General features: G+C 31.4%; 1 protein-coding gene across 1 annotated transcript; it reads left to right on the forward strand.

Annotated features, from left to right (window-relative positions):
- The first annotated feature begins 1,445 nt into the window (after nucleotides 1–1,445).
- LOC115886587 (troponin C-like) lies at nucleotides 1,446–17,847 on the forward strand. Its single transcript, XM_030905819.1, has 6 exons — nucleotides 1,446–1,555; nucleotides 4,784–4,811; nucleotides 5,154–5,297; nucleotides 17,033–17,152; nucleotides 17,218–17,349; nucleotides 17,670–17,847. The coding sequence occupies exons 1-6, from the start codon at nucleotides 1,550–1,552 to the stop codon at nucleotides 17,702–17,704; spliced, it is 465 nt and encodes a 154-aa protein (XP_030761679.1). The 5' UTR covers nucleotides 1,446–1,549; the 3' UTR covers nucleotides 17,705–17,847.
- The last annotated feature ends 8,763 nt before the right edge of the window (nucleotides 17,848–26,610 follow it).

A 26,610-nucleotide genomic window follows, 5' to 3' on the forward strand; every position in this document is an offset into this window, starting at 1 on the left:
TTGGTAATTCGAGTCAAATTGTCGTTATGAACAGGGTGTTACAATTACAATTAAACCATATGCGAAAATGTCAAAAGTTGACATATGATATGTCATTCTATTCAGAGTGTCATTTTCTATCGAATAAAGTAGAAATATACCCAGGGTGCCGTTTAAAAATTAAAAGTTATAGTCATTTCCGGTGAAACAGGAAGTGACCAAAAACAATTGAATGCATCAATCAATCCTAATTTATGTCATATACTAACATACTAAATCTTGTTTTTTTATTTGAAAATAAAAAATATTATGGGGATGAGCCACTTTTGGGACACACCCGGTATAATAAAGACAGTACCGAGTTAAATAAATGTAGTTTTCATTTTATCCACTTCCTATCACCTTCCTTGCTTTAATGGAACAGATTTATATTTTCTCTAATTTACATAAGACATCACTTAACCAGAAAAAAAATTACAACAATCATTTTTTTTTCTCTCCCTGTCGCCGATTCTATTATATCTGTGGAATAGATCCTGTTTTGATTAATATTAGGAGTTGTAAATGTTTGACCAAAATGAATAATTTATTATTAATTTCAAAAATTACGTAATTTCGATTATAATATTTCTTCTATAACGTGTATTTTATTATTTTTATCCTTTTTGGACTCTAAGACGTTTTTTTCTAAATTTTTATTTAAAAAACCTGTCCTAAAAATCTTATTAAAATATAAAAAAGTTTAAATACGATATATTTTTAATTTAATTATAGCTTCATTAAAATAAAAAAAATTACCCGGCTATGATACGGAGAGTTCAGGTGTACTTGAGAAACGAAAGACAGTGTTGTGTTTCTCGGCAGAGTCGTCAGGGAACGACCGTTACGACAGAGACAACCTATCTATCGCTCGTGTCGCACTCGTTATAACCTAAAACAATAACACAACAATAACAAGACATTGTCTGACCGCATGTTCCAGCTATTTTTGAATGAGATGCTCAGTCTATATTTTATTTTAAGTCTATGGTCACAACACAACACGACGCCTAGTTCGAATCCTTTTTCATACAAACCTCGTACCTGAGTGTTTTATAGTCTCAATAACTGCACTAGCAAAAAACTAAAATACTTAAATATTACGATAAAGCCACGATTTTTCACAGCGGCGTGAAATACATACTGATAATTTATATTTCTGCCGTTGAAGCGCTGCGGTCGAAATTTGTTGAAATGGTTGAAATCAAATGAAATGCACCAAACCTATACAGCTAAAATAATTTACCTAGTGTTATCAGACAATATTTTACTTGTGTTGTTCTCTAATATCGCTACTGCATATCCGTTTATGTTTATGACAGGCTCAGATTTCTCAAAATACATCCCTGTACTCGTCTGAGATTTTCTGACAGGTGCACCAACATACCTAGACCAGAAAAATTGAGAAATATTAATTACACACGCTAAGTACGACAATATAGTCTATAAAACTATTTGTAAATTATAATTTTAGATTTCATTAGTCCGCTAGACACCATTAACTCAAAAACAGTTCATTAAAACAGTTATTATGTCGGTAAGTCAATTTTTTTTCAACTCATCTAAAAAGTATTTAAAAATATTATTAAAATTCTTGATTTTATATAATAAAATATTCTGTAATTTGTGATAATATTTGAAATGTACTGAGGAAGAAAAAACATCTCTATTATATTTTTTAATATTAAAAATAATAAGGGCAATTTAGGAGAAACCAAATGAGGATCAGACTTTCTTGATGCATTTTGTCAATTTTTTCGAATTTTGGCAAACAAGGAAAAGCTGCCACGCTTTTTGTAAGAATCTTAGCGAAAAACTAGTATACTTGGATGGTATAAATGGATAAGAAAAATCATATAAGTAATACATCTACATGTGAAAAATCTAGTTTTGGTGATATCTGAAAAAATTGAAAAAAAACTGTCGAATGTCCTTTAGACGTGAAATTTCTCTTTATTTTGTGCTACCACGGTCCGTATTCCCAACTACATGGTTTATTATTCAAAAAATAGAGAAGTTTTATAGTACAAAAAAACTCTTCATCTGGCAATCACAAATAAACAGCAGTATGTCCACAGTACACAAGGACATACTTCTGTTTGTTTGTCTACCGCCAATGGACATACAACACATAGAAAGTCTCACCATCTAATGCGAATGGGATAAAATGTATTTAACGTTTTTTTTTGCATCATATTGTAACTCTGTGTATGTAGTTTGCAATACCAAACATTAAAAAATAGACAAAATGCATTTAGTAAGTCTGCTTCTCCAAATATAATTTACTTCTAATATCTTCTTTTTCTATAAAAGGAATTTTTACACTTTGCACAAAAACCAATTATAAAATATATAAAAAATAACTTAGCTACCACTATTTTTCAAAACAAACTGTTCATGAATTTTATTACTTGTGTTGATTTGAAGTTTTCTTTATTTAATAAGGTTTAATAAGGCTTTCTATCAAATTTTTTGAGTACTCTTACTAAAACTTGAACACCCTGTATATATCCAATTATCTCTCCTCAACCAGAACTGGCCGAAATAAATCAAAGATAAAACAACCCGATGTAATTTTATTAGATAATAAAATTTTATTAACACCAACGCCCATGCACTCATGTGAGTGTGTGGAAAAAGAAATAACATAGCGTAAAGTTATAAAATAACCGCAAATAAATTAGTATTATTGCAGCAAAAAGTAGGGATGTTCGAGAGTATCGATATTTCAAAATATCGATATTGAGAAAATATCGATTTTTTTGACTATCGATATAGTCATAATGTCTTCAATGTCATAGCAGCGTAAAGTCCAAACGCTTTAACCACGCGGCCACCGAGAACTTGAAAGTTTCTATGTAAAATTCTTACTTAAAAGATAATGTTTAGTGAAAGTACTTTTTTATTTATAAACGTTTACTTAATTCTGTTTTTAGTATTTGTTCTTATAGCGGCAACATAGATACATAATCTGTGAAAATTTCAACTGTCTAGCTATAACTGTTCATAAGATAGACCTCTGTGGCAGACGGACGGACGGACAGCGAAGTCTTAGTGTTGGTCAACCGACTAGACAAAATGTGCTGCTAACTGGAGGACAAATCGTGAACCTTTCGGGGCGGAGTCAAAGATATCGATTATTTTCGTTATTTTCCTCAGAGTAATGTAATAATATAGCCCCGGGTATCTGCGAACTTTAATAGTGATCAGCTGATTAAAAAATTTAAACGAAACTGTTATTTTACTGTAAACTGTGGATTATTTTTGCCTGTTCTTTTAAGAATTCTAAACCGTATTAACAAAGAAATTATTATTTCGATATGTTGGTACATTATTTATAGGTAATTTATGATAATTTTATGCTAATTGGCTGTTAATTGATATTTTAAAAAAAGTTACATACCTATTTTAAGTTGATTTAATGCAGGTTTATAAAAGAATCATTTCATTCTTAGATTATTTTATTCTAAATTGAGTACTGTAGGAATTTTACGATATTTTTTTATGAAAACATAAAACTTTTTACATTTTTGATGCTAACTAATTGGCATGGTATTATTGTTATGGAAATTAGCCAAGGAAGAAAAGAATTGGCTATAACTTGTAATTTTTCGAAAAAAAAGATATTATACCTATCGCTGAAAAGCTTAAAAAATGGCGCTTTTTATGAAGTCATGGCCAACTATGATTTACTAAAAAAACATATGTTTGTGTCATATGTCAAAAATGACAGACTTTAGAAAAAAAAAACAGAAAACACAAACTCATTAGGTATGTGATTATCTACAACTTTTATCTGAAAACTTTTTGTCTAAAATACCGTATGATCGAATAAAAACGGCGTCAGCGATGGCTATGAAATGACGATCAATGATATTTCCCATATAATTTTACATATAAAATGACTGCGATCTTCACTTCATAGCCATCGTTGACGCCGTTTTTATTCGATCATACGGTAGATTATAATGGAATTAGAGACAAGTTTTAAAATAGCCAAAATTTGTTTTTTTCGAAATATCTAATAAGCCTTGAACTTCTCCGAAAAATCCGAAAGGCGCATATTTATGACCCCACAAAACTGCAATTCTTTCCCCATTAACCGACTCTCTATCTCCAGTAGTTTCCGAGATGCCCATAGAGAACATCGTAGGAAACTCACCCTGTATAGTATTTTGAAACTAACTATTGTTATTATTTGACTAGTTTAATTTGATGAATAAGGCTAGATTAATTTAATTTCAAATAAATTTGATCAGATTTTTTTTTCGTATATTCTGCTACCAGAAAACCAAGATTATATGATAACGCACTTTTCAACGAAGTTATTTTGAACAAGGAATCACCCCCTAAAGTTTTTCGCATTTGTTTTGAAACACCCTGTATACAAGGGTAATAGGGTTCCCGTTTTTACCCTTTGGGTACGGAACCCTAAAAATTCATACTGATAGCATTTTCCGTAAAACTCATTTGTTAGAGAGTGACAGAGAATAGATTTTTGCTACTTTTTGAAACCTACTCCTTTAGTATGTTATTATTGATTACTATCGATATTTTTTTTTCTGAAAATTTGAAACTGCCCATTCCTAGGTAAAAGTAATAGGCGACAACCACACACAGAAACTCTCTAATATAATATGTATTTAAAATTTTAATTATTTATCTAATAACTGATTATAGTTCAATAATAATATTAATTCTCTTTCTGTATACTTATATGTATTAGACACATTTAAACATAGTTTTTTCTCTTTTTCAATTCCAGGAAGAACTTTCCAAGGATCAGATAGCATGTAAGTAGATTAATATAGTTAATTAATAAAATTGCTAGTATTTATATAATATTTAAAAGCGATTTAAATAGTTTGAATAAGCATCTAGAATTTATAATTAATACTGAGATTTATGTTTCATGTCTTTTTAATCATCTGTATATATTATTTAGTATATCTGTTACTAATACAGTTGATTATTTTATCAGTTTTTCAAAAAATAATAAAATAAAAAATTCAAGAACTCTGAATATTCGCTAAAACATTTTTTCAAAAAGATTTTTTTTCAGTTCATACATGCAATATTTGTCCCAAAGTACTAAAATTCTTATCATTTCAATAAAATTCCCCTTATTTTTGCAGTACTCAAAAATGCTTTTGATACATTCGATGTGGACAAAAAAGGGAGTATTGGAGTTGTCATGATTGGCACCATTTTGAGTATGTTAGGAATCCAAACCACGGAAGCAATGCTAGCTGAAATCATTGCAGAAGTTGATGAAGATGGTAGGTAAACGGTAAAAAATAATAATAAATTATTCAACAAATAAAATTTTTATAATACCGTATATTTGATTCTTTATTTTATATTTGATTCTTTGAAAATTACTTGCTATTTTGTTATTATTCAGAATATTCAGTAATAGTCAGTAATATACAGGGTTGTTCACCACATACGACACGGAGTATTGTAGCTAAACGATTAGATTTTTACAAATTGTAAGTTTTGGGTTCGTTGAAGGACTACACAGTGTTCCAAATAAAAAAAAATATCAAAGTTGTATTTTTTTTAAATGGAATACCCTGTATATTATTACATTTTTAGTTTCTACGATTAAAATAAAGGTAAATTTGATAAAGGTTTATTACACTTAAACCTTACCGTTTTTGAAATATTTTCAATTTTGTGAAATTGCAGTCAAAATTTTAAGGCTTCATTTCTCCAAGCGTATCAAAGTTTTTAATACTAAATATTTACTGAAGTTTATTTATTGATCAGTTATTGTGTTGCAATAATAAAAATTATACTACCTTATACAGAGTGTCTAAAATTTTATTTTACATAATTACTAGCTTTAAACGGCAATGACTTGTTAAATTTAAATGGAACACCCTGTATATTTTATGAGAATCAGATGCACAATTTAATTGTCTATCAAATTGTATTATACCATTTTTTACCTATAGCTTCAAGTTTCCGTAGAAAATGCATTTTCATGTAATTTTAAATTCATTTATCAATATACCCATGGAATACTGACATTTTAAATTATTATTAAAGATGTACCAAATTTTAAAGAGTACAGATACTAATATTGTCGATATAGTTTGTTTATTTCATTAAAAATAGAAGAAAAAACTGTTTAAATATTTGTTAAAGAGGACCAATTAATATGATTCCAGTATTCAAACTACATTAATTGACTGTTTGCGTTGATTAATAATAATTGCTCCAAAAACTAAAAAACTGAATTTTTTATGTGTACTAGACAGTGTGGTAAAAAGTAACACCTTAAAAATGATATTTCATTTTTTGACAAATGCTTATTTGTAACAAGAGAGACATCCATTTTTATAACTTATTATTATATTGATTTCTGATTCAAATCCACATTTATTTAGAATAATTTATTCATGAATATAATTAAGTATGTAATTAATTAGTATTTTGGTGGAAATAATGGTGGTATATTTAATTAATGGTATACTCTTTTATGAAGATTTAAATAGTTTTCTTTTTGCATACAAATGGGCTAGTAATATTATCATTTTGCTAAAAACGATAATATTACTAGCCTGTACATTTTGTTGCACATTTGTTGCTTTAAAAACAATCTAAAATGTCAATATTCCATGGATATATTGATAAATGAGGTCTAAATTATAAGAAAATGCATTTTCTACGAAAACTTGAAGGGATAGGTAAAAAGTGGTATAATACAATTTGATAGACAATTAAATTATGCATCTGATTCTTCTAAAATATACAGGGCGTTCTATTTAAATTCAACAAGTTATTGCCGTTTAAAGCTAGTAATTATTTAAAATAAAATTTTAGACACTCTGTATAAGGTAGTATAATTTTTATTATTGCAACACAATAACTGATCAATAAATAAACTTCAGTAAATATTTAGTATTAAAAACTTTGATACCCTTGGAGAAATGAAGCCTTAAAATTTTTACTGCATTTTCACAAAATTGAAAATGTTTCAAGAGCGGTAAGATTTAATTGTGATAAACCTTAATAAAATTTACCTTTATTTCAATCGTAGAACCTAAAAATAGAATAATATACAGGGTGTTCCATTTAAAAAAATACAACTATAACATTTTTTACTTATTTGGGACACTCTGTATCTTGTAAAATTATTTCTAAATTGTAGCTCTAATAGTCCTTCAACGAACCCAAAACTTAAAATTTGTAAAAATCTAATTGTTTAGCTACAATACTCCGTGTCATATGTGGTGAACAACCCTGTATATGAAAACGATATTTAGAGTTGCGGTAAAATAATGTGAATTTTGTAATCGGCTGTCATTGATTTATTTATTTATATAATAGTACCGTATGATCGAAAAAAAAATGGCGTCCAATTGGCTTGGAAATGACGATCGATGACATTTCCAATATAATTTTACATATAAAATGACAGCGATCTTCATTTCATAGCCATCGCTGACGCCGTTTTTATTCGATCATACGGTATATTGTTTTATTAGGAGTAAAAATGAAACTTTTTGTAGCGAGGCTGTACACTTCTTTAAGGAGGGTCCACATTTAGTAACATGTTATATAACATTGCTATTTAACAAGCTACATGTAACATGTTAAAAAACCGGGAGCCGTTCACATTATAGTTTTCGTAGTCATGAATCGTTTTGGCGAGAAAGAGGTTCAGCTCGCAGCAGCGGCGTGCGTAATTATTTTTGAACTAAGGGAAAGAAAGTCGAGAAAAAAAGCGGTTTTGAGTCCGCCATAGCCTACCAGCAAGATCTAGATACAGTTGAACTCAATTAGCTTATCTTTTCAATACTTGCCTCGGCTGTTTCTCGTGGTGTGTTTCTGTCTTTTAAAAACATTAATAATTTACAGTACGTCTCGTCTGCTGGATCTGCGTCAATGAAAGGAATGCAGACAAAAAACATTTAAATAAACAGCAATATATTCTATACGTCGATTTGACGAGTGCGTCACCGCAAATCGCTCCGCCCACTCATTTTATTGGCTACTTGCAAATTTGTCGAATTTTTATTGATGGGACGCGTCGTCTATTTTTTACGAAAAACATCGAGAGAATATCGTTTCCCCTCTCACGGATACCCCGTAGCTACAGAACGGACAGACGTACTGTAAAAGCAAAAGCAAACCATTTTGAATTATCCACTTCATCTAAACCATGCAGTTCTGATTTGCATTTCTTTTGTTCCCCTGGAACTGGCCTATTAGATTACGCATTTTTTCTCAACTTTTTCTGTTTCCAAATACATACTATGAAATGAAAATCGCTGTCATTTTATATGGAAAATTATATGGGGAATGTCATCGATCGTCATGTCCAAGCCAACTGGACGGGAGGCCGACGGGACGCAGTTTTTTTTTGATCATACGGTATTATTGATCAGTAAATAAACAAACCAATATCAGCTCACCACACTAAGATTCTGTCGCGCACGTCCCTGAAAATTTGAGCGGCTAAACTAGAAATTTAGCAAGGGTGGACGCGTTGTTTCATGTTACAATAGCAATGTTGCACAACATCTTTTGATCTTTACCGACTACAAATGGATAACATCTAGCAAGTTATATAGCATCGAAATTTGCTAAATATAACTAAAAAATATGTAACATGTTATATAACTTTGCTATATAGCAGTGTTATATAGCAAGTGTGGACCGTCCTTTACAGTAACACAACAAAAAAAATTGAGTGTAGGTACATTTTTGAATTGACTTGTCTCAACTTAGTACACAAATATGCGAAAATATTGTTTTTTATAAAATATCGTTTTTTGATTTCGAAAAACAGAAAATCTGATATTCATTGACGTCAGAACCAACCTACTTTTGAAAAGCGTGTTTCATAGAGGTCTAAAATTTATATGATGGCGTCAGTGGTTTATATTATTACACAGTACATGACGAAGTGTTTTTCTGTAAAATAAATGTTGGTATTTGTATATAGTTACCTATAATGTGAATTAATAATTGGTTTCAATCAACCGTGAGGTTGTCTACTTAGAACGCCTGCATCAGTGGTTACCATATCGTAGATATTTAGGATTGCTAAAGATGTTATTATTGTTCACTATAAAAACGGCTTATTTATATTTACGCTTTTTCCAATGAGTTTCCCTGTGGACAACCAACAAGCTTCCGACCACTTTATATTGTGCTGTTTTTAACCAAACATACTTCATTTGCTGTCCTCCATTCGCGAATTTCAAGTTCCAGAGCTTTACGCCCTGGGATACTCGAGAACGGTTCTGAAAGGAGCTGTGCGCGATAGCCTGGTGCCTCCATATGGCGCGGAACAATTCTGAACTTTATGACTCAATTGAATAGAGTGAGAGTATCGCGTTCTTGAACAGTTCAGAGCTGCACAACTGCGTGAATGGAGCACAGTAATTGTTTCACATTTTTGTACATGTGTTTTGTGCTCGTTAAGTCGTAAATTTAGAGGACGTTTAGTCTCTCCATTATACGACTCACCGCATTCACAAGGTACCCAAGGTAGATGCACTGTTTCCCTTGGTTTAATGATTCCGGTCTTGTTTTTGTTAGGACGTTTCTTAGAGTCGATCCAGATTTGAAGACAGTTTTTTTTTTGACTATTCGCCTGATCTTTTCTGGCGTTATTTTTACATTTGGAATAGTGAAGAGAAAGAGAGAGAGCATTCTTTTAGATGTATTTTCACTGTATTTAAGAGTCAATTACGCTGTACTGTTCGAGTCGCTCTCAGGGGTTGGGTAAAGCTGGTGTGTGGCCGAAAGCTGTCGTGTTAAGCCACACCCAAAATTCCAAACACGCGTGCTTTGATTAAGGTTTGATTAAGATTTGCAGAGCTTCAGCATTTACCATGAAATAGGGATCAATTTGTTACAAAACCATATAAATTATACATCACTGTAATCACAAAACTTCAATCTATTTCCGTATTGTAACGGAATTTTAAATTATGTCTTTATTTTAGAGAAAATTTAATCCAAATGTAAGGAATATTTTGTTGATGTTTGACCATCAAAATCTTAAAAATAAAGAAGTTGTTTAAAAATGTGCTACAATACGGACATAGTATAATCATTTATCTTTTATTTTCTTCTTCATTTGTGGTAAAAATACCTAACCAGTTTTACATATAACGTTAAACGCAGAACCCTTATTTTGCTACTTTTTCGGACTAATGAAATGGACTCTTGCATAGACTTTAGACCTCTGTAATCGTATTTTAAAGTAATTTCCACCGATTTTAATGTTCCCAAACCATTTTCAAGAAAAAATAAATTTTAGCAACGATATATCTGACATTTTATTGGCTCGTCTCTTCCCGGCAGTCAAAGCATTAACTATTTTTAGAAAATCCTTTGATATCTCTGGAACAATACGCTGTCAGACATGTTAATTCTGGGCGATTTATTTTCGCATTAAACGAATGGGCCAAGAGGAAATGTGACAGTAGTATAAGCGTTTGTGTGTCGCACCCACGCAAATTTTAGCTTGAAAAAATTGATGCAGTCGAATTATTTACAGTTTTGTTATGATATTGTAATGCTGGCCAGCAGTATTTTGTGTCTATTTTTTAGAGATTATGTGGTTTTGTTCTAAAAATTCAGTCAAGGTCTTTTAATTATTTACTTAAAAATAACACCAAAAAACATTTGATTTATAGCTAAGAAAACATTATAATAAACTTGATAATGTACCTAGGTACCAATATCTTCTGGTTGTGTGCGTGATTTATATAGTCGAAAAAAGTCCGATAGAACCAATAGAAATGTAACTATTTTGTCACATCTTTAATTAAATTTTGTTAAATAAATTAATTTTTTATACTATAAATATCTTTTTTTCCTAATCTCCTACGAGCTGATATAATATGACGAGCAATCTATTAAATTACTGCGAGATTATACAGAAAAGTCCACAGACTTCGAGACATAGGAAAATCAAGTCCATTTAGCGTGTGTCCAAATTTTGACAAGTTTTCAAAAATGACAGTTTTGTTTAGACTGACGTTTAATTTCACCTGACTTCTCGGTGAATGATTTCTTTTTATGGGGGTACATAAAATGTAAAATTTACGGCCATGAAGAAATTCAAAACTTGGAGCAGTTAAGGCAGAAAATATTTAATGCCTTTGACACTGTCACCCCTGATATGTTAGGGGATTTTATGATCGTTTGGGTTGTTGTTTAATGCAAGAGGGAGGCACTTTTGAACAATTTTTGTAATTTTTTAAATTTCATTATCCTGTTTTTTTACCGTTTACCCATTACCTACCTTGACGAACATGGGAAAACGAAGGTCCTTTTCAGGACCACAAATATTTTGATTGAGAAAATTGGTAACTTTTTTGGATTAAAAACAAAAAGTTGTTAATATAATACCAATTTAAAAGTGTTTTAGTAGTTTTAATACACACTATGATATAAAATTTATTACTATTATAATGTACATTATTAATACTATTGTTCATTCGAAATGGCATTAAGGCCCATTTGCAACAATGATTTAAATTTTTCTTAAAGATAAGTAGAGCTTAGAATGAGCTGTATTTATATTTACTTTAATATTCGCCTTAAATGAGGGAATTTGACTGATACAATTTTTGAATTTGAATTGTTTTTAATGATACTAACAATTTTAGTTCAATTTTTAATAAAATTTATTTAATATTAATAGAAATCCAAGAGATTTGAAACCTCTTTTAGCGTGTGCTAGTGAAAGTAAATTTTCACTAGTAATACCGCTAGAAGTCAAATTATTTCTGGAAATTTTTTCGAGCTCATGAATATTTTGAAAATTTTCTAAAAATATTCATGAGCGAGAAAAAATGTCCGGATTTAATTTGACCTCGTGTGGTATTCGGTAAGAAAATTCCACACCAAATTGTGTTTGAAAATCAAATAATTAAAATGTTTTTTAAAGGGTTTTATTTAGCTCGACCCGTACGGTATTTATTTATTTCTTTGGGTCAAAATTAGAAATTGAAATTTAAGTACCTTCCTGTTGTCAGATTGATCTGAAATTTGGTACACACCCTTAGAATTTAGAATTTAGAATTAGATTCACCAAGGGATAGAAGGCAATGAAAAAGCAAATAATCTAGCTAGGAAAGGAGCGAACACTCCACTAACTGGACCAGAACCGTTCTGCTTTCCAAGTGGTAACCAACTCAAGGCGGAACGCAAGAACTTGGAAGATTCCATCCGCAACCTGGAATGGAAATCTTGCAATGGTCTAGGACACTCGAAGAAGTTTCTGAGGGCTTATGATCAAGAAAAATCACAGATCTTCCTGGGTCTGAGTAAGAACAATCTTCGGATTGTCACGGGGTTTTTAACAGGACACTGTCTCCTCAATGAACACCTCAGTAGATTGAAACTAAGAAGAAACGGCGAATGCAGATTCTGTGGGGAAGATGGTGAAACACCAGTACACCTCATCACTGAGTGCGCCGAGACGACAACCATTCGTGCCATGAATTTTGGTACTACTGATATTGGAGATGGAGAACTACCCTCTATAAAACCGTCCCAGATACTGGCTTTTGTCAAAGCCCTGGGACTGTATGATGAGTTATGATTCAAGAAAGGGGGACACAATGGAGCTGTAAGGTCGAAGTGATTAACCCCCCTCCCACTCATTCTAAATTCTACACACCCTTAGTTCCGATGACAATACAATATAGTAATATCAATAACATTGTAAATCTAAGATGGCCGCCGGTACAAAATGGCGGATTTCATATTTTTCCACAACCCCCTCAATATGGGTATCAAATGAAAGGGCTACACTAGTAGAATACTGTGATTATGACAAAATTTAAAATCTAAGATGGACGTCGTTACAAAATGGCGTATTAGGTGAGGGCATGAGTAGTCGTGTCCAGAACAGTTGTGTCCAAGATTGTGTGACGTTAGAAAGACAGATAAAAAAAATAGGTGATGAATTTGTGAAAATGTTGCGGTCCAACATTGACGTTACAAAAGGATTGGTAAATGGTGCTATAGGCCACATTACAGAAATTGTTTGGCCTCAGTTCCGTCGAACCCAAATGTACGAAACAGATGTACCATCAGTTTGGATTGACTTTGGCAGAGACAGCATACACGTTATACACCCGAAAGCCATACAGTTTCCAGCAAAATTGAATTATGGTAGGGCTGAAAGAAGGATGTTACCCTTAATTTTGTCATGGGCATCCACCGTCCATAAAATGCAGGGCAACACAGTCGACCATGCAGTAGTGTATTTGGGCTCAAAATTGTTTGATGAAGGGCAAGCATACGTGGCTCTAAGTCGAGTCAAGTCTCTGGAAGGGCTATGTATTGAGGAATTAGATTGTAATAAATTATCAGGTAAAAAAACATGTAATAATGATGCACTAAATGAATTAAATAGAATGAGGAATATTCGGTAGGCATTTCCGTTAAATACTAAAAACTAGAAAATAAAAAATCGGTAAAAAAACTTTTAAGTTAAACGGTTTTATCTTATGTGCACTGAAAACTAGAAAATAATAATAACAATTAGGTATTTTGAACTTCTAGTTCAGAAATATTTTAGTACTAGGCAGAATAGCTTTTAGGCATATTAGACTAAAATAAAAACGTGGGGCCCCTCTGAAATCCTACCTATGGCAAAGCATATCTTTATACTTTGGTAGATCATGAGCTCGGCGTTCGCTGGTGAAGCCGCCACGGCTGGTTATTGATTGTCAAAATCTCCAGTTACGATTATAGTAAGTCGATGCAATCCACACTTAGTATAGAAGAAAGTATTACAGCAATAGTTAATGGGCCCCACGTTTTTATTTTAGTCTAATATGCCTAAAAGCTATTCTGTCTAGTACTAAAATATTTCTGAACTAGAAGTTCAAAATACCTAATTGTTATTATTATTTTCTAGTTTTCAGTGCACATAAGATAAAACCGTTTAACTTAAAAGTTTTTTTACCGATTTTTTATTTCGATTTTTGGTCGAATTGATAATTGATTATTTAGTTACTATGGCAACTATGTGACACCCAAACCTAAAAACTATTTCAGTTTTGAAGGTGTCAAGCGGCACGGCTTAAAAAAATGTTTCGCTTCGGTCATGAAAGCAAAGAACATATTCGCCAGGAGATTAAGCAGTTGACACCAGCGAATACTAGGAAATCGAAGTCAGGCGTATGGAAGCAGTTTACAAACTTTCGTCTCAGCTTTGTAATTGAAATGTATCAAAATTATCATGTAAACAAATAAAAATCAGACTCTCAAAAAGATATTCTGTCATTATAAACGTCAAAAAATTTCCAGTATAATTCGCTGTTGGGTGTCCACAAGGAAAAAATTTTCACTTATAATATCACAAGAGCTTAAATTATTTTCGGAAATTTTTTTGAGGGCACGAATATTTTGAAAATTATCCCGAGTCGAAGACGAGGGATAATTTTCCTAAAATATTCGAAAGAAAATTTCCAGGAATAATTTAAGCTTGCGTGGTATTCGGTAAGAAAATTTCGCACCTAAATTTGAAAAAAAAATATTAATCCAACATGACATTTTAAAATAATTTCAATTTGTTAAGTTGGCCAAGGTATTGATGTTTTTGACATATTATGTGTTTTGTCATTTTTGTTTGCGATTCTGTCATTAAGCTATTACTAGTTTTAAAACGTCTGTACGTAGAGTAAGAAGTGTATAGCGAAATGTCGCGATTTGGAAAAGTAAACCAACAAGTCATTAAAGAAGAAATTGAAAATATAAAACCAGATAACACCCGAAAATCAAAATCAAGTGTATGGAAACAGTTTGTTGAATTTTGTGATGAAAAGTCGTATAATATTCATGAGTGTATGAGTGTAGTACAGCTGGCTACTATACTGGAGGACTACGCATTTAATATGAAAAAGAAAAATTTTGAAGATTATAAGGAAAGTGTGGTCAAAGTGATGTGGAACTCTACTGCTAAGCAGTTGCAAGAAATTTATTACGAAAAATATAAAATAAAATTTAATCCGTTTTCTGATGTGGAATTTGTGACCGCCAGAGCTGCACGCGATGCTAAGCGCAAAATACTACAGAGAGATTCAGCAAAAAGAAAAGTGAGTGCTTCAGCCTTAACCAGTGACGAATACAAAAAAATTATTGAAATGTGGGATGAAAATACTCCAGATGGGTTGCAGCGTAAATTTTTTCACATAGTTTCACATGAGCTGGCATGGAGAGGAGGGGAAGGACATTCTGCTTGTATCCAATACTTCAAAGAAGAAACTGATAATTTCGGAAACCCAAAAGGTCGGATAGAATATAATCCAATTTTCTCTAAAACCACACAAGGTGGTTCTAAAAAACTGTCGGATAGTAAATGGTTGATTAGAAATTTCGAAAATCCACAAATGTGTCCGGTTCGCTTGTTTAGAAAGTTGATGGAAAAAAGGGGAAATCTTATTCAAACCGACAGACTATTCTTAACACCAAACCCATACTGGAATCAACCCAATTCGAAAGGATGGTACAAGAATAGCCCAGTTGGTAAGAACATTGTATCTTCATGGTTTAAATCAGCAGCTTCAGATATAGGAATTGACACTAAAAAAGTTAAAATAACCAATCATTCTGCAAGAGCAACAGCTGTTTCGAATTTGGCCAAGAAAGGAGTTGGTGAACAACAGCTCATTAAAATTACTGGACATAGTAATAGTCAGTCGATCAAACCTTACTTACAGTTGGACGCTGAACATCATCAACAGATGATTGAATCCATGAGGAGCATTTCATCAAGTACTAGCCAGTTCAATCATGATCAGAGCACAATGCAAAATAAAACAGAAAATACCCAGATTCAAACCACCAATTCAAGCCAGCCTACAAACATTTACAATAATTGTGTTTTTAATATTAATAAAACCTATAATTACTAAATGTGTTTCGTTATTATTTTGCTATATTAGTCGATATCATTAAAGATTTGGCATTGAAGATAATTCAACATGAAATAAATTCTAAAAAAATCATATAGATATATCCATCATATTTCGTTAAATAGAAAAATACCAGCTTTAGTTAAATAAAGGCGGCAGAACTATATTTTTTAGAACATGGCAATTTCGAAGAAATTCATATGTAGGTATATCTAACATATTTCCTTAAATAAAAAATATTACCAACCTTAGTTACATCAAATGCTAAAACTCAAATGGGTAATATTTCAATATATAGACATTGTAGTTCATTCACATTATGATTGTAGATCTTATGTTTACCTTTTCAACTGTCAAAAAATTTCCACTAAACTTTCGTGGCGCCTCGAAAAAATTTTCGGAAATTTTTTCAGTTGCCATCGTAACTAGTCAACATTAAAGCATGTTATTGGTTGAAAAGTAGAGGTGTGAAATTTTCAGTAAAATTTATCCGTTGCTATGGTGATTTGTCAAAAAACACGTTTTGATTGGCAGCTCAGAATTAGAATTATTGGAGTTAAGCAACTCGCATTTTTATTGGGGGACATTGTCACGTTTATTTCAAACCATTAATCAACGAGAATATTTGTATAATTTAACAAAATTACTGTAAACCACTATAAATACAAATTGTTGGTTAGGTTCAAAATGTTTTCTCCTCTTAAATAAATTTAAGCGTTAACATTACTAGGCATGTGCATAAAATTCCACGAAATTTGCAGGCTATTGAGGACACAGAGAATTTACAGAAATAAATTGAAAATAATATTTATATTAAAACAGCTTTATTTATATGTCTTTATTTTTCAAAGATGTCCTTCAAATCCTCCAATTTCATAGCTGTTAGTAGTTTCACTTGAAATATGCGCACATAGTGCACACACAATTTTTTTGACTATCAAGCAAATTGTTGTGACAATTGTTATGAATAGTCGAAGCTTCATTGTTATTTTAATATATTAAAAACTGTTACCGGCCAAAAAACTTACCTACTTCCTAAAAAAGTGGGTAACACTCATTCATACATTTTAATACAACTACAATTTTTTTTAACACATTCTGTATTCTAGGATCTGGTGAACTGGAATTCGCGGAATTCGTAACTTTAGCTTCAAGGTTTATGGTGGAAGAAGATGCTGAAGCAATGCAACAAGAATTAAAGGAAGCCTTTAGATTATACGATAAAGAAGGCGAGTTAATTTTTTATATTTTATAGAATTTTTTTAAAATACATAACACAGTTTTTTTAATGTAGGTAACGGATATATTACTACAAGTACCTTAAAGGAAATCCTTAAAGAACTAGATGACAAACTTACTTCCGATGAATTGGACATGATCATAGCTGAAATTGATACTGATGGCTCTGGAACTGTAGATTATGACGGTACAATTATTCATAAAATAAATAAAAAAGACAGTGTCACAGTGGCCTTTGAAAAGACAATCATCGATTATATTCATGTTGTGCCGACACTTACTGTCATTTCAAAATTAACACATAGAAATTTATTCATTAACTAATAATTGCTTCCGAAAAATAGATTGCTGTATCTAAACTTTTTTAAAACATTTTTTTTAATTAAGCATTAGTTATTTACAATTTTTTACGTCAGTTCTATATGAATGACATTTCAAGGGCTACGGTGACGTCGTTTTTTTATATGATTATTTTTAATTCAGATTTATGCATGATTAAATTTTCAGAATTTATGGAAGTGATGACCGGAGGTGATGATTAAAAAAATTATATATTTTTTTTAAATAACTAAATATGTTACGATAAAAGACATACTAAAAGACATACCAAAATGTATTGTTTATTAATTTAAATACCTATGTATTTCTTGACAAAATGGTGAAAGCAGTTTTAATATACGTATTATACCTACATAAATGAAATTTATTGCATTCATTTAGTCCTCACCTATTCCCAGCTCTGTGATATATAAAATATTGCATATTTGTCAATAATATCAGAGATAACATAGTAATTTTACTATGTTATCTGTGATTTTTACTATGTTATCTCTGATAATATATTTAAGAAATATATTATTGACAAAATGGTGAATGGCGATTGAAACAAAGAAATTTATACCGATCGGGACAGGCCAACTCTGTGTAGAGGATTTTAACGTGTAAGACAGTGATGTAGGCAGCTTAATGGCAAATCAAATGTATTAAAAAGAGAAAAAAGTTGGGTGGGTATGGGTGGGTACATTTCTTCTGAGCGGTATTGCCAGATTTTGCATCAAAATTTCAAACCGCATAAGTAGACGTTTCAAAAAAATGTTGGCATCTAGGGTTGGATCTGGATTTTCGACAATTAGTTACTCATTTTACTACAACTGTAATAGATTACATTTAGCTTAGATATATTATCTTCATTTCAGTAGTATACATGAAAATTTTTAACATAGTTTATTTGATTCTAATTTCTTTAAGACTACGATAATATACTGGTCAGCAAGAGAAAATCTTGGGTCGTTTATTTTAGTCATCATTTACCCACATGTCTAGAAGTGAATCGCTATGGCAATCTTGTAAGTCGGGGAGAGAAAATTATTACCTATCCACTTAATCCGGAGCTCAACTTCATGCGCTTGGGAAAATTGTTGCTCTTTTCTCTTTGTTCATTTATAAAATCACAGAGTCTATAGACTCTGTGCACGACAATCGGCACCCAAAGCCGTGTGTACATTATCGGTTATATTATTAAATAAACTTTAAATTATTAAAAAAAATTAAAAAAAAAATATTTTTAAAAAAAGTTTAAAAGGAAAGGACATCATTCCTGGCGACCTGCCCGTAGCACAGCGTAGTCCCTTTTTGCCTGCTCGGCAATCCTGGCAAGTTTAATATTAATGAAGAAAACTACGAACTCTCGTCTCATCAACCGAAGGATACGTCAGACCGGAGCAGATGTCAGACAACCTTTAAAAGAAAAGGACATCATTCCTGGCGACCTGCTCGTAGCACAACGTAGTCCCTCCTTGCCTGGTCGGCAATGGTTGTTCTCCCGCGCTTTTAATATCCTAACAATCCCGTCAACTAACTCCCTTATCCCTATAACGCGTCTTGGTAGTCGAGTAAACGCTTAATAACTATAAAAATAATACGACCTACCCTCGATCACTTTGGCGGTGGGTGCTTACCTTATACAGTGCGGCGACAGGCGGCTGGCAGCAGGACACTTGGCAGGGCACTCCGGACTCGAACCTCACTGTTTCGCGTGCGACCACAAACTGATCAAAACTCTCTTACAAAATGGCAATTAAATATTTAACTTATTTAATTCAACAATAAGAACACTAATGAAGTTCATTACAATAATGATCTAACAATAAAATACATTGACTGTCATTATTAAAAGAACATGAAGGTTCTATTATTCTAGTATAATATTAACACAATATACAGGGTGTCCTAGAAATTTTATGAACTTCATTACAAAACAGTGATGTGAAAAAAATCTCCGATCTAGATATTGTAGTTCTCTATAAACTTCTAATGCACGTTCAGCTTGGGACACCCTGTATATCAAATAATACTGGGTACACTAGTTGAAATTGACACTTAATAATAGTTAGTTTAATAATATATTTTTGTCATTTTGTACTTAGGCGTAAAAGTGCTTTACTTTTATGCCTAGGCGTTAAAATGTGGTATATTAAAAAAAATGTGGTATATTATTAAATGAAAAACTTTTAAAAATCCCCTCGTAATTGTCCGTACTCGTGGGAAAAACACAATGATAATAAATCCTAATTTGTTATTAATCCAGTTCAACCTGAAAAGATACACACAATGGACTGTGTGCGAAAAATGTAATACCCAGCTCACGAATATATTATTGCGCTATAGTCAGAGGGCGTGGTTATATGACTTTAAATTACTGTATCTCGCTACAAAACTAAACATATAACAAAACGCCAGGAATGTAAAATATCAATTAACATTTTGCAACGCGAAATAAACTGAAAAAAAAATGAGGCAATTGGTCTGTACCATAGAGATTAGAAGATATAGATGCGGCCGTTTTATTTTTAAATCATAGTAATTTTGTCAGGCAAGACGGGAGTAGACGGGTCCCATCAACATGGCTAACATGGACGATCGTCCTGAGAACTCTAGCCGGTTGTCCGTGTAATTTGACAAGCAAAACTGGCAGGTAAAACGTTTTATGTAGAGAGGCCTTAACAGAAAATACATAAAACTGCAAACGGAAAGATAATAACGTACGCTTTCAAACTAAATTGAACCAATTGAAGCAATTTAAAGTTTTTTTTTAATTATTTTTATTTCTTTCCCACGATTTTATAGATTGTGAAAGAAAAAGTAGACGTAAAAGAGGCCATCTTGGAAAAAATAAAAGTTTTTTATTTATATTTATATTTTTATATTATATTTTTATTTATATATTTATATTTTATATTTAAAAAAGTGAAATTTTGATGATACGTGTTTTCTGTTTTTTTTTAATAATACGATTAAATTAATATACACGGTGTCCTATATAAAAATGCCCACTACTGGGATCTCGTATCTGATAAAAAAATATGACCTATACAGGGTGAGCTTCCTACGATGTTCTCTATGGGTATCTCGGAAACTACTGGAGATAGAAAGTCGGTTAAATGGGGAAAGAATTGCAGTTTTGTGGGGTCATAAATATGCGCCTTTCAGATTATTGAAAAAGTTCATGGCTTACTAGATATTTTGAAAAAAACAAAGTTCGGCTATTTTAAAAATTGTCCCTAATTCCATTATACACTATTTAGGCAAACATTTTCAGATAAAAGTTGTAGATAATCACATTCTTAATGAGACTGTGTCCTCCGCTTTTTTCTAAAGCCTGTCATTTTTGACATATGACACAAATATAGGTTTTTTGAATGTGACAGCTTCACATTTCTGAGAGCATTGGCGATTGAACTTGTTTTCATGGCTACCTAAGTGAAATTGTTTAAAATGACAAAAATTGGCAAAACTAAAAAAGATATTATAGCTTATATCACTAAAAAGCTTAAAAAATGGCGCTTTTTATGAAGTCATGGCCAACTATGGTTTCCATTTAAAAAAACCTATGTTTGTGTCATATGTCAAAAATGACAGGCTTTAGAAAAAAACCGACGACACAGTCTCATTAAGGATGCGATTATCTACAACTTTTATCTGAAAACTTTTTGTCTAAAATAGCTTTTAATGGAATTAGGGATAATTTTTAAAATAGCCGAATTTTTTTTTTTTTAAATATCTAGTAAGCCATGAACTTTCTAAAAAATCTGAAAGGCGCATACTTATGACCCCACAAAACTGCAATTCTTTCCCCATTTAACCGACTCTCTATCTCCAGTAGTTTTCGAGATACCCATAGAGAACTTCATAGGAAACTCACCCTGTATATAATTTGATACACTATATGGTTTTTGAAAGGAAACTGAAATGGAACGAAATTATGCTGGGAATAACCAAAAAATACCGTAAAAGAATAGCGTGGATACAACAAAAGACCCAGGTAATAGATATCATTCACAAAATCAAATCCCTCAAGTGGTAATGGGCGGGACACCTGGCAAGAAGGACGGAGAACAGATGGACCACAAAAATTACAGCATGGTCTCTTTTCAGTCCTTCAACCTACATGAGAGTATGGTGACATCATGCGTTGATTCCCCTCACTTCCTCGGACCAAGTTGTTCGACACTGCGTCATATGTGAGGCTTCGGGGAGGTTGTGGCCCACTAGGGTTTTGACTTGGTCTACCCACCTCATAGGTGACCTTCCACGTGATCGTCTTCCCTCTACCTTCCCCTCCACCATCAGTCTATCAATTGAGGTGCCACTCCTGGCAATATGGCCAAAATATCGCAGGATTGACTGATTCAATTTGGTAGCCAGACGTGTCTCAATTTTTAGTCCTTCAATAATAGAAATGTTTGTTCGATGAGCCGTCCATGGTATTCGCAGCAACCGTCGATATGCCTACATCTCCAAGGCGTTTATTCTTTGCTTAACACTTTCCTTTAGTGTCCATGTTTCAGAGCCATACATAGCTATGGAGAAACTGAGAGAATTCGCAATGCACAGTTTAGTTTTCCGTGTGATTTCTGAAGTCTTTCATATCTCATTCAGCTTTGTTGCAATCCCCGCCATTGTCACTCTGTACCTGATTTCAGCCTCGCATCCTCAGAGTTTGCTATCATGGAACCTAAGTAGTTGAATTGGCTCACAATCAGGCTGATAGTTGCGGAGGCGGTCAACAATCATTGTCTTGGTTTTCCGTTTATTTAGTTCCAAGTCATATTCTTTACTAACAGAGCCATGAATTCCTGCAACTCTTCTTTGCTGGCGGCTATAATCACGGTATCATCCGCGTATCTCAGGTTGTTTATCCTCCTGTCCCCCACGGATATCCCACCGTTCCATTCTTGTATTACTCGATGCATCATATATTCAGTTTTTATTATTTATTATTTTTATTTTATACAAGATGCAGATTGATGCATTTATCACCACAGATTTTTTGTTAGATTAAGCAAATACTTTAAATTCTCAAAATGCTGATTGCTATAATGGCAAAAGTGCATAATATTCTATTCTAAAACCAAATATGTCTCAATCAAATATTTATGTTAATTAATTAGCACTATGGGGTTTCTTAGGAATAATTGGTACCAAAAACATTGATATAGTCTATAAAATGAATAACTTTGAATTTTGACCGTTATTTTTTACCAACATGGCAAATATAAAATCCCTCTATCAAAAAAGTTACTGATATTCTTTAAATTGAATGCCTGAACGAATCAGATAGGTAACTCTTTTTACTTTCGTGAAATAGAAAAGGAAAATAATAAAACAAGTGACAGTTCTTCCTCTTCTTGCAAAAATCAACACAATTGTCAAAAGTAAAATGTCATCAGCTTTTGACATTTCTAAATATCAGACCAATGCCGTCTCTAATAGAACAGCCTCGGAGCGAGATTTATGACGTCACACTAGTTAGATACTACGGATTAATAAATATGTTGTAGAATACATGTAAAACATAATAATTCCTCGTATTTTTGGTTTGTATATTAAAAATGATATAGTTTACATGAAATATACATAATATACAGTTAATAAATACAATATATATATATATATATATATATATATATATATATATATATATATATATATATATATATATATATATATATATATATATATATATATATATATATATATATATATATATATATATATAATAAATACTATATAAATAAACTATATACCATAACTATATATATATATATATATATATATATATATATATATACCTATTTATAGTAATAAATACTTTGGCAAATAAACTATGAACCATAACTATGAACCATAGGTACAAATGCAGCAAATGTTTTACAATATACAAATAATGAATAGGTACATAAGATAATGGGTAAAATGTAAAATATATTTTAAATTTTGGGGTTTGGAAATCGATCTAATTTAACAAGAAACATTCAATATCAACTAATAGTGAAGTATTATTATTTGCATTCACAAATGTATATTCTGCAAGTATCAATGTTCGAAAAATTATATTTGCAAATAATACAATATCATAGAAAAAAAAGGCGTCAGAGATAGCTATGAAATAAAGATTGCTGTCATTTTATATGTAAAATTATTGTAAAATTTTTGATTTTCTTGGGATTTAGGTTCGGGAAAAACGCTGATTAAGTTTTCATTTGTTTTTTCATTATTTCTTTTTAGTTAAAAAAAACGTTTCGGCTAACATCATAGCCTTCATCAGTGTTGTGTCATATGAAAAAAATAGTGTCGAATATAATCCAAAAAATTACATATAAAATATTCACACCACATATTGTTTACTTCAATTAATAAACTAATATAAACTTGTTAAAAGATGACCACGTATTTTTTTAAATTATTATTCTTAACACTAAAACTATCTACATTGACTATGGAGTACGATTTCAGCCATAGTAAGTAGTAGATATTGAATGTTATTTGTTAAATTAGATCGATTTTCAAAACCCAAAATTTAAAATATATTTTACATTTTACCCATTATCTTATGTACCTATTCATTATTTGTATATTGTAAAACATTTGGTGCATTTGTATGGTTCATAGTTTATTTGCGAAAGTTTTATTACTATAAATAAGTAGGTATACATATATATCGTATTTTTTAACTGTATATTATGTATATTTTATGTAAACTATATCATAAAATACAAACCAAAAATACTTGGAATTATTATATTTTCCATGTATTCTACAACATATTTATTAATCCGTAGTATTTAACTAGCTAGTATTTAACTACATGAACCTCGCTTCGAGGCTGTTCTATTAGAGATGGCATTGCGTCAGCATGGCCACAAGTTGCTAACCTAATAAAATTAACACTAGAAAAGCCCGCGGGAACTGCCAAATTCAAAGTTATTCGTTTCACAGACTATACCAAACTACCATAGTAAAAAATCTGGTTCTATACGAAACCCTAACATGTTTTCAACTCGTTTGACACACATAACCTTAACTTAATGCAAATCATGCGAGAAAAAATGCAATTCCAACTAATTTGACGTTTCGGAATGATAGAATGCAAACTAATTGGTGCAATTCGTTAAATAACTTGGAATTAATAAGGTCCATACGAAAAATGCTAATTTTCGTATATAAACAGGGAGGTCTAATTTGTTTAAGAGGGAAAATTTATTTGTTTAATTATTATATTTATTAAGTAAAAGTAGTTTTATTTTTAAATGAGTACATTTAAATAAATTGTTGATATTTATGATGTTTTGCGAAGTATTGACAGTTGCCAAGCACTGTCATATATCAGCGCAGCCATTAAAACAAAGTCAGGTGATTTTATATAAATGTATCAATTTATATCTATAGTTCATATCAAATAAACTTTCAGTCGCGTGACTAATCTTGACCAGCACAGCTTGCCCACTTTTACATATTTTGTTTTAATCAAAATATTTTAAGAAATACAGAGTCAAAATATAAAAATAAAAAAATAAATTTCAAACAGAGTCAAAAAACCCTGAATATGTCAAACTTAAGGTAATTATTCTAATTTATAATAACCAATACATCTAGCTATGATAATCTATCATTGTTCATACTTTTGACTGGTAGTTTTGTAACAACAAACAGGCTTTTTAAAATGTCTATCTATAACACATATCTTGATTTAAATCAGGTTAAAATTGATCATAAACCTAAATTGATATAAAGATATAGCTTTACTACAAATTTTTTGGTTCGGTTTTATCAATTTTATCACAGAATTTTCCTAAACTTTCTATCAATAAATCAAAGTCTCAGAGAAATAAGTAAAGCTAGAAAAGAATATAACGATCCTGCAATGTTAAAACATCTTGCAGGAACATCAGGTGAAGGAACACTAATTGATATTATACATAAGATAGAGAAATTTAACAAAAAATCTTTTAAAAAATATGCTTTCAAAACGCTGGCCTCCAGAAGAATGCTGCGAATTACATATATGAACGTTCATCAATTCTAAGGCAATTGAAAGTCACCACAAGACTTTCAACCAAAATAAACCATCGTCATCGAAGGAAATAATGGGAGAAGATCAACAGGAATGTCTCCGACGGGCTGAGTGCACCAAACTATAGTTATTTTTTTAGAAGAAAAATATTAAACGGCCTAGCCCTCAACAACTCGTAACCGTATATGTAATTTGACAAATAAATAAAGCTGTCTCTTTAGTTGTCAGTTTTGGGTCAATATTTTTTTAATTCTCTTTCGTGTCGATTGCTGATTGAATTGATTGAATTGCAGCCAGAAATGGCTCAAAACGAAATAAGTAAATTTCTAACAGATATTCAGGCTGAGGCGACAAACGCCATATCCAAACTACTTCTATTTAAATCCCGAATAACTTATGAAAAGGAATACAAAAATTTTCACAAATGGAAGCAATTAAAAATCGTGCGAGAAGAAATAAAGTTTTTAACCTATCCTCGCTGTTAAAGTATCATTTAATCTACACTTGCGGTTAAAGTACTATTTTATCTACTATTTTTGATAGATATAAGGCAATTTTAATAGTTGCTATGGAAAAAAAGAAATTATTGGTCAAGGTCTACACGAAGCTGCACAAAATAGACAGGGATGGAGAAACATACTTTTTCGAAAGTTAAGACGAGAAAAGTTTTTTAAGGTACCTCCATGTTTATTTATGTCTCTGAAAATAAAAATGTATTTATTTTCATCACCTTATTGTCATTTAAACCCATATTATTATAAAACAAAGACAATATTATCCTGTTTGTATTTAACAAAGACAATGTAAGATAATAATATAGATAAAAGCAACTGCCATAGTTATTATTAACGACTCTTAAAAAAGGCCCATTCATTACATTCTAAAACTTTTTTTAAATTCCTCCAACTCAATGGTCCTTTGTCATGCTTTGTTGGTGCAGTCTGGTATGGCATTAAAAGCCATTACGACATGTTCTGCGGTAGTAGAAAATGTGACTGAGCTGATTTAAATTAAATTTTCCATATCATTTACCCTGTGAAATTTTCAATTTTTCATTTGTATTGCTGGTTATAATATACAGAATAAGAAATAAAG

Source organism: Sitophilus oryzae, unplaced genomic scaffold (genome assembly GCF_002938485.1).
Source record: "Sitophilus oryzae breed Bouriz unplaced genomic scaffold, Soryzae_2.0 scaffold_494_pilon_pilon, whole genome shotgun sequence".
Classification (NCBI taxonomy): Eukaryota; Metazoa; Arthropoda; class Insecta; order Coleoptera; family Curculionidae; genus Sitophilus; species Sitophilus oryzae.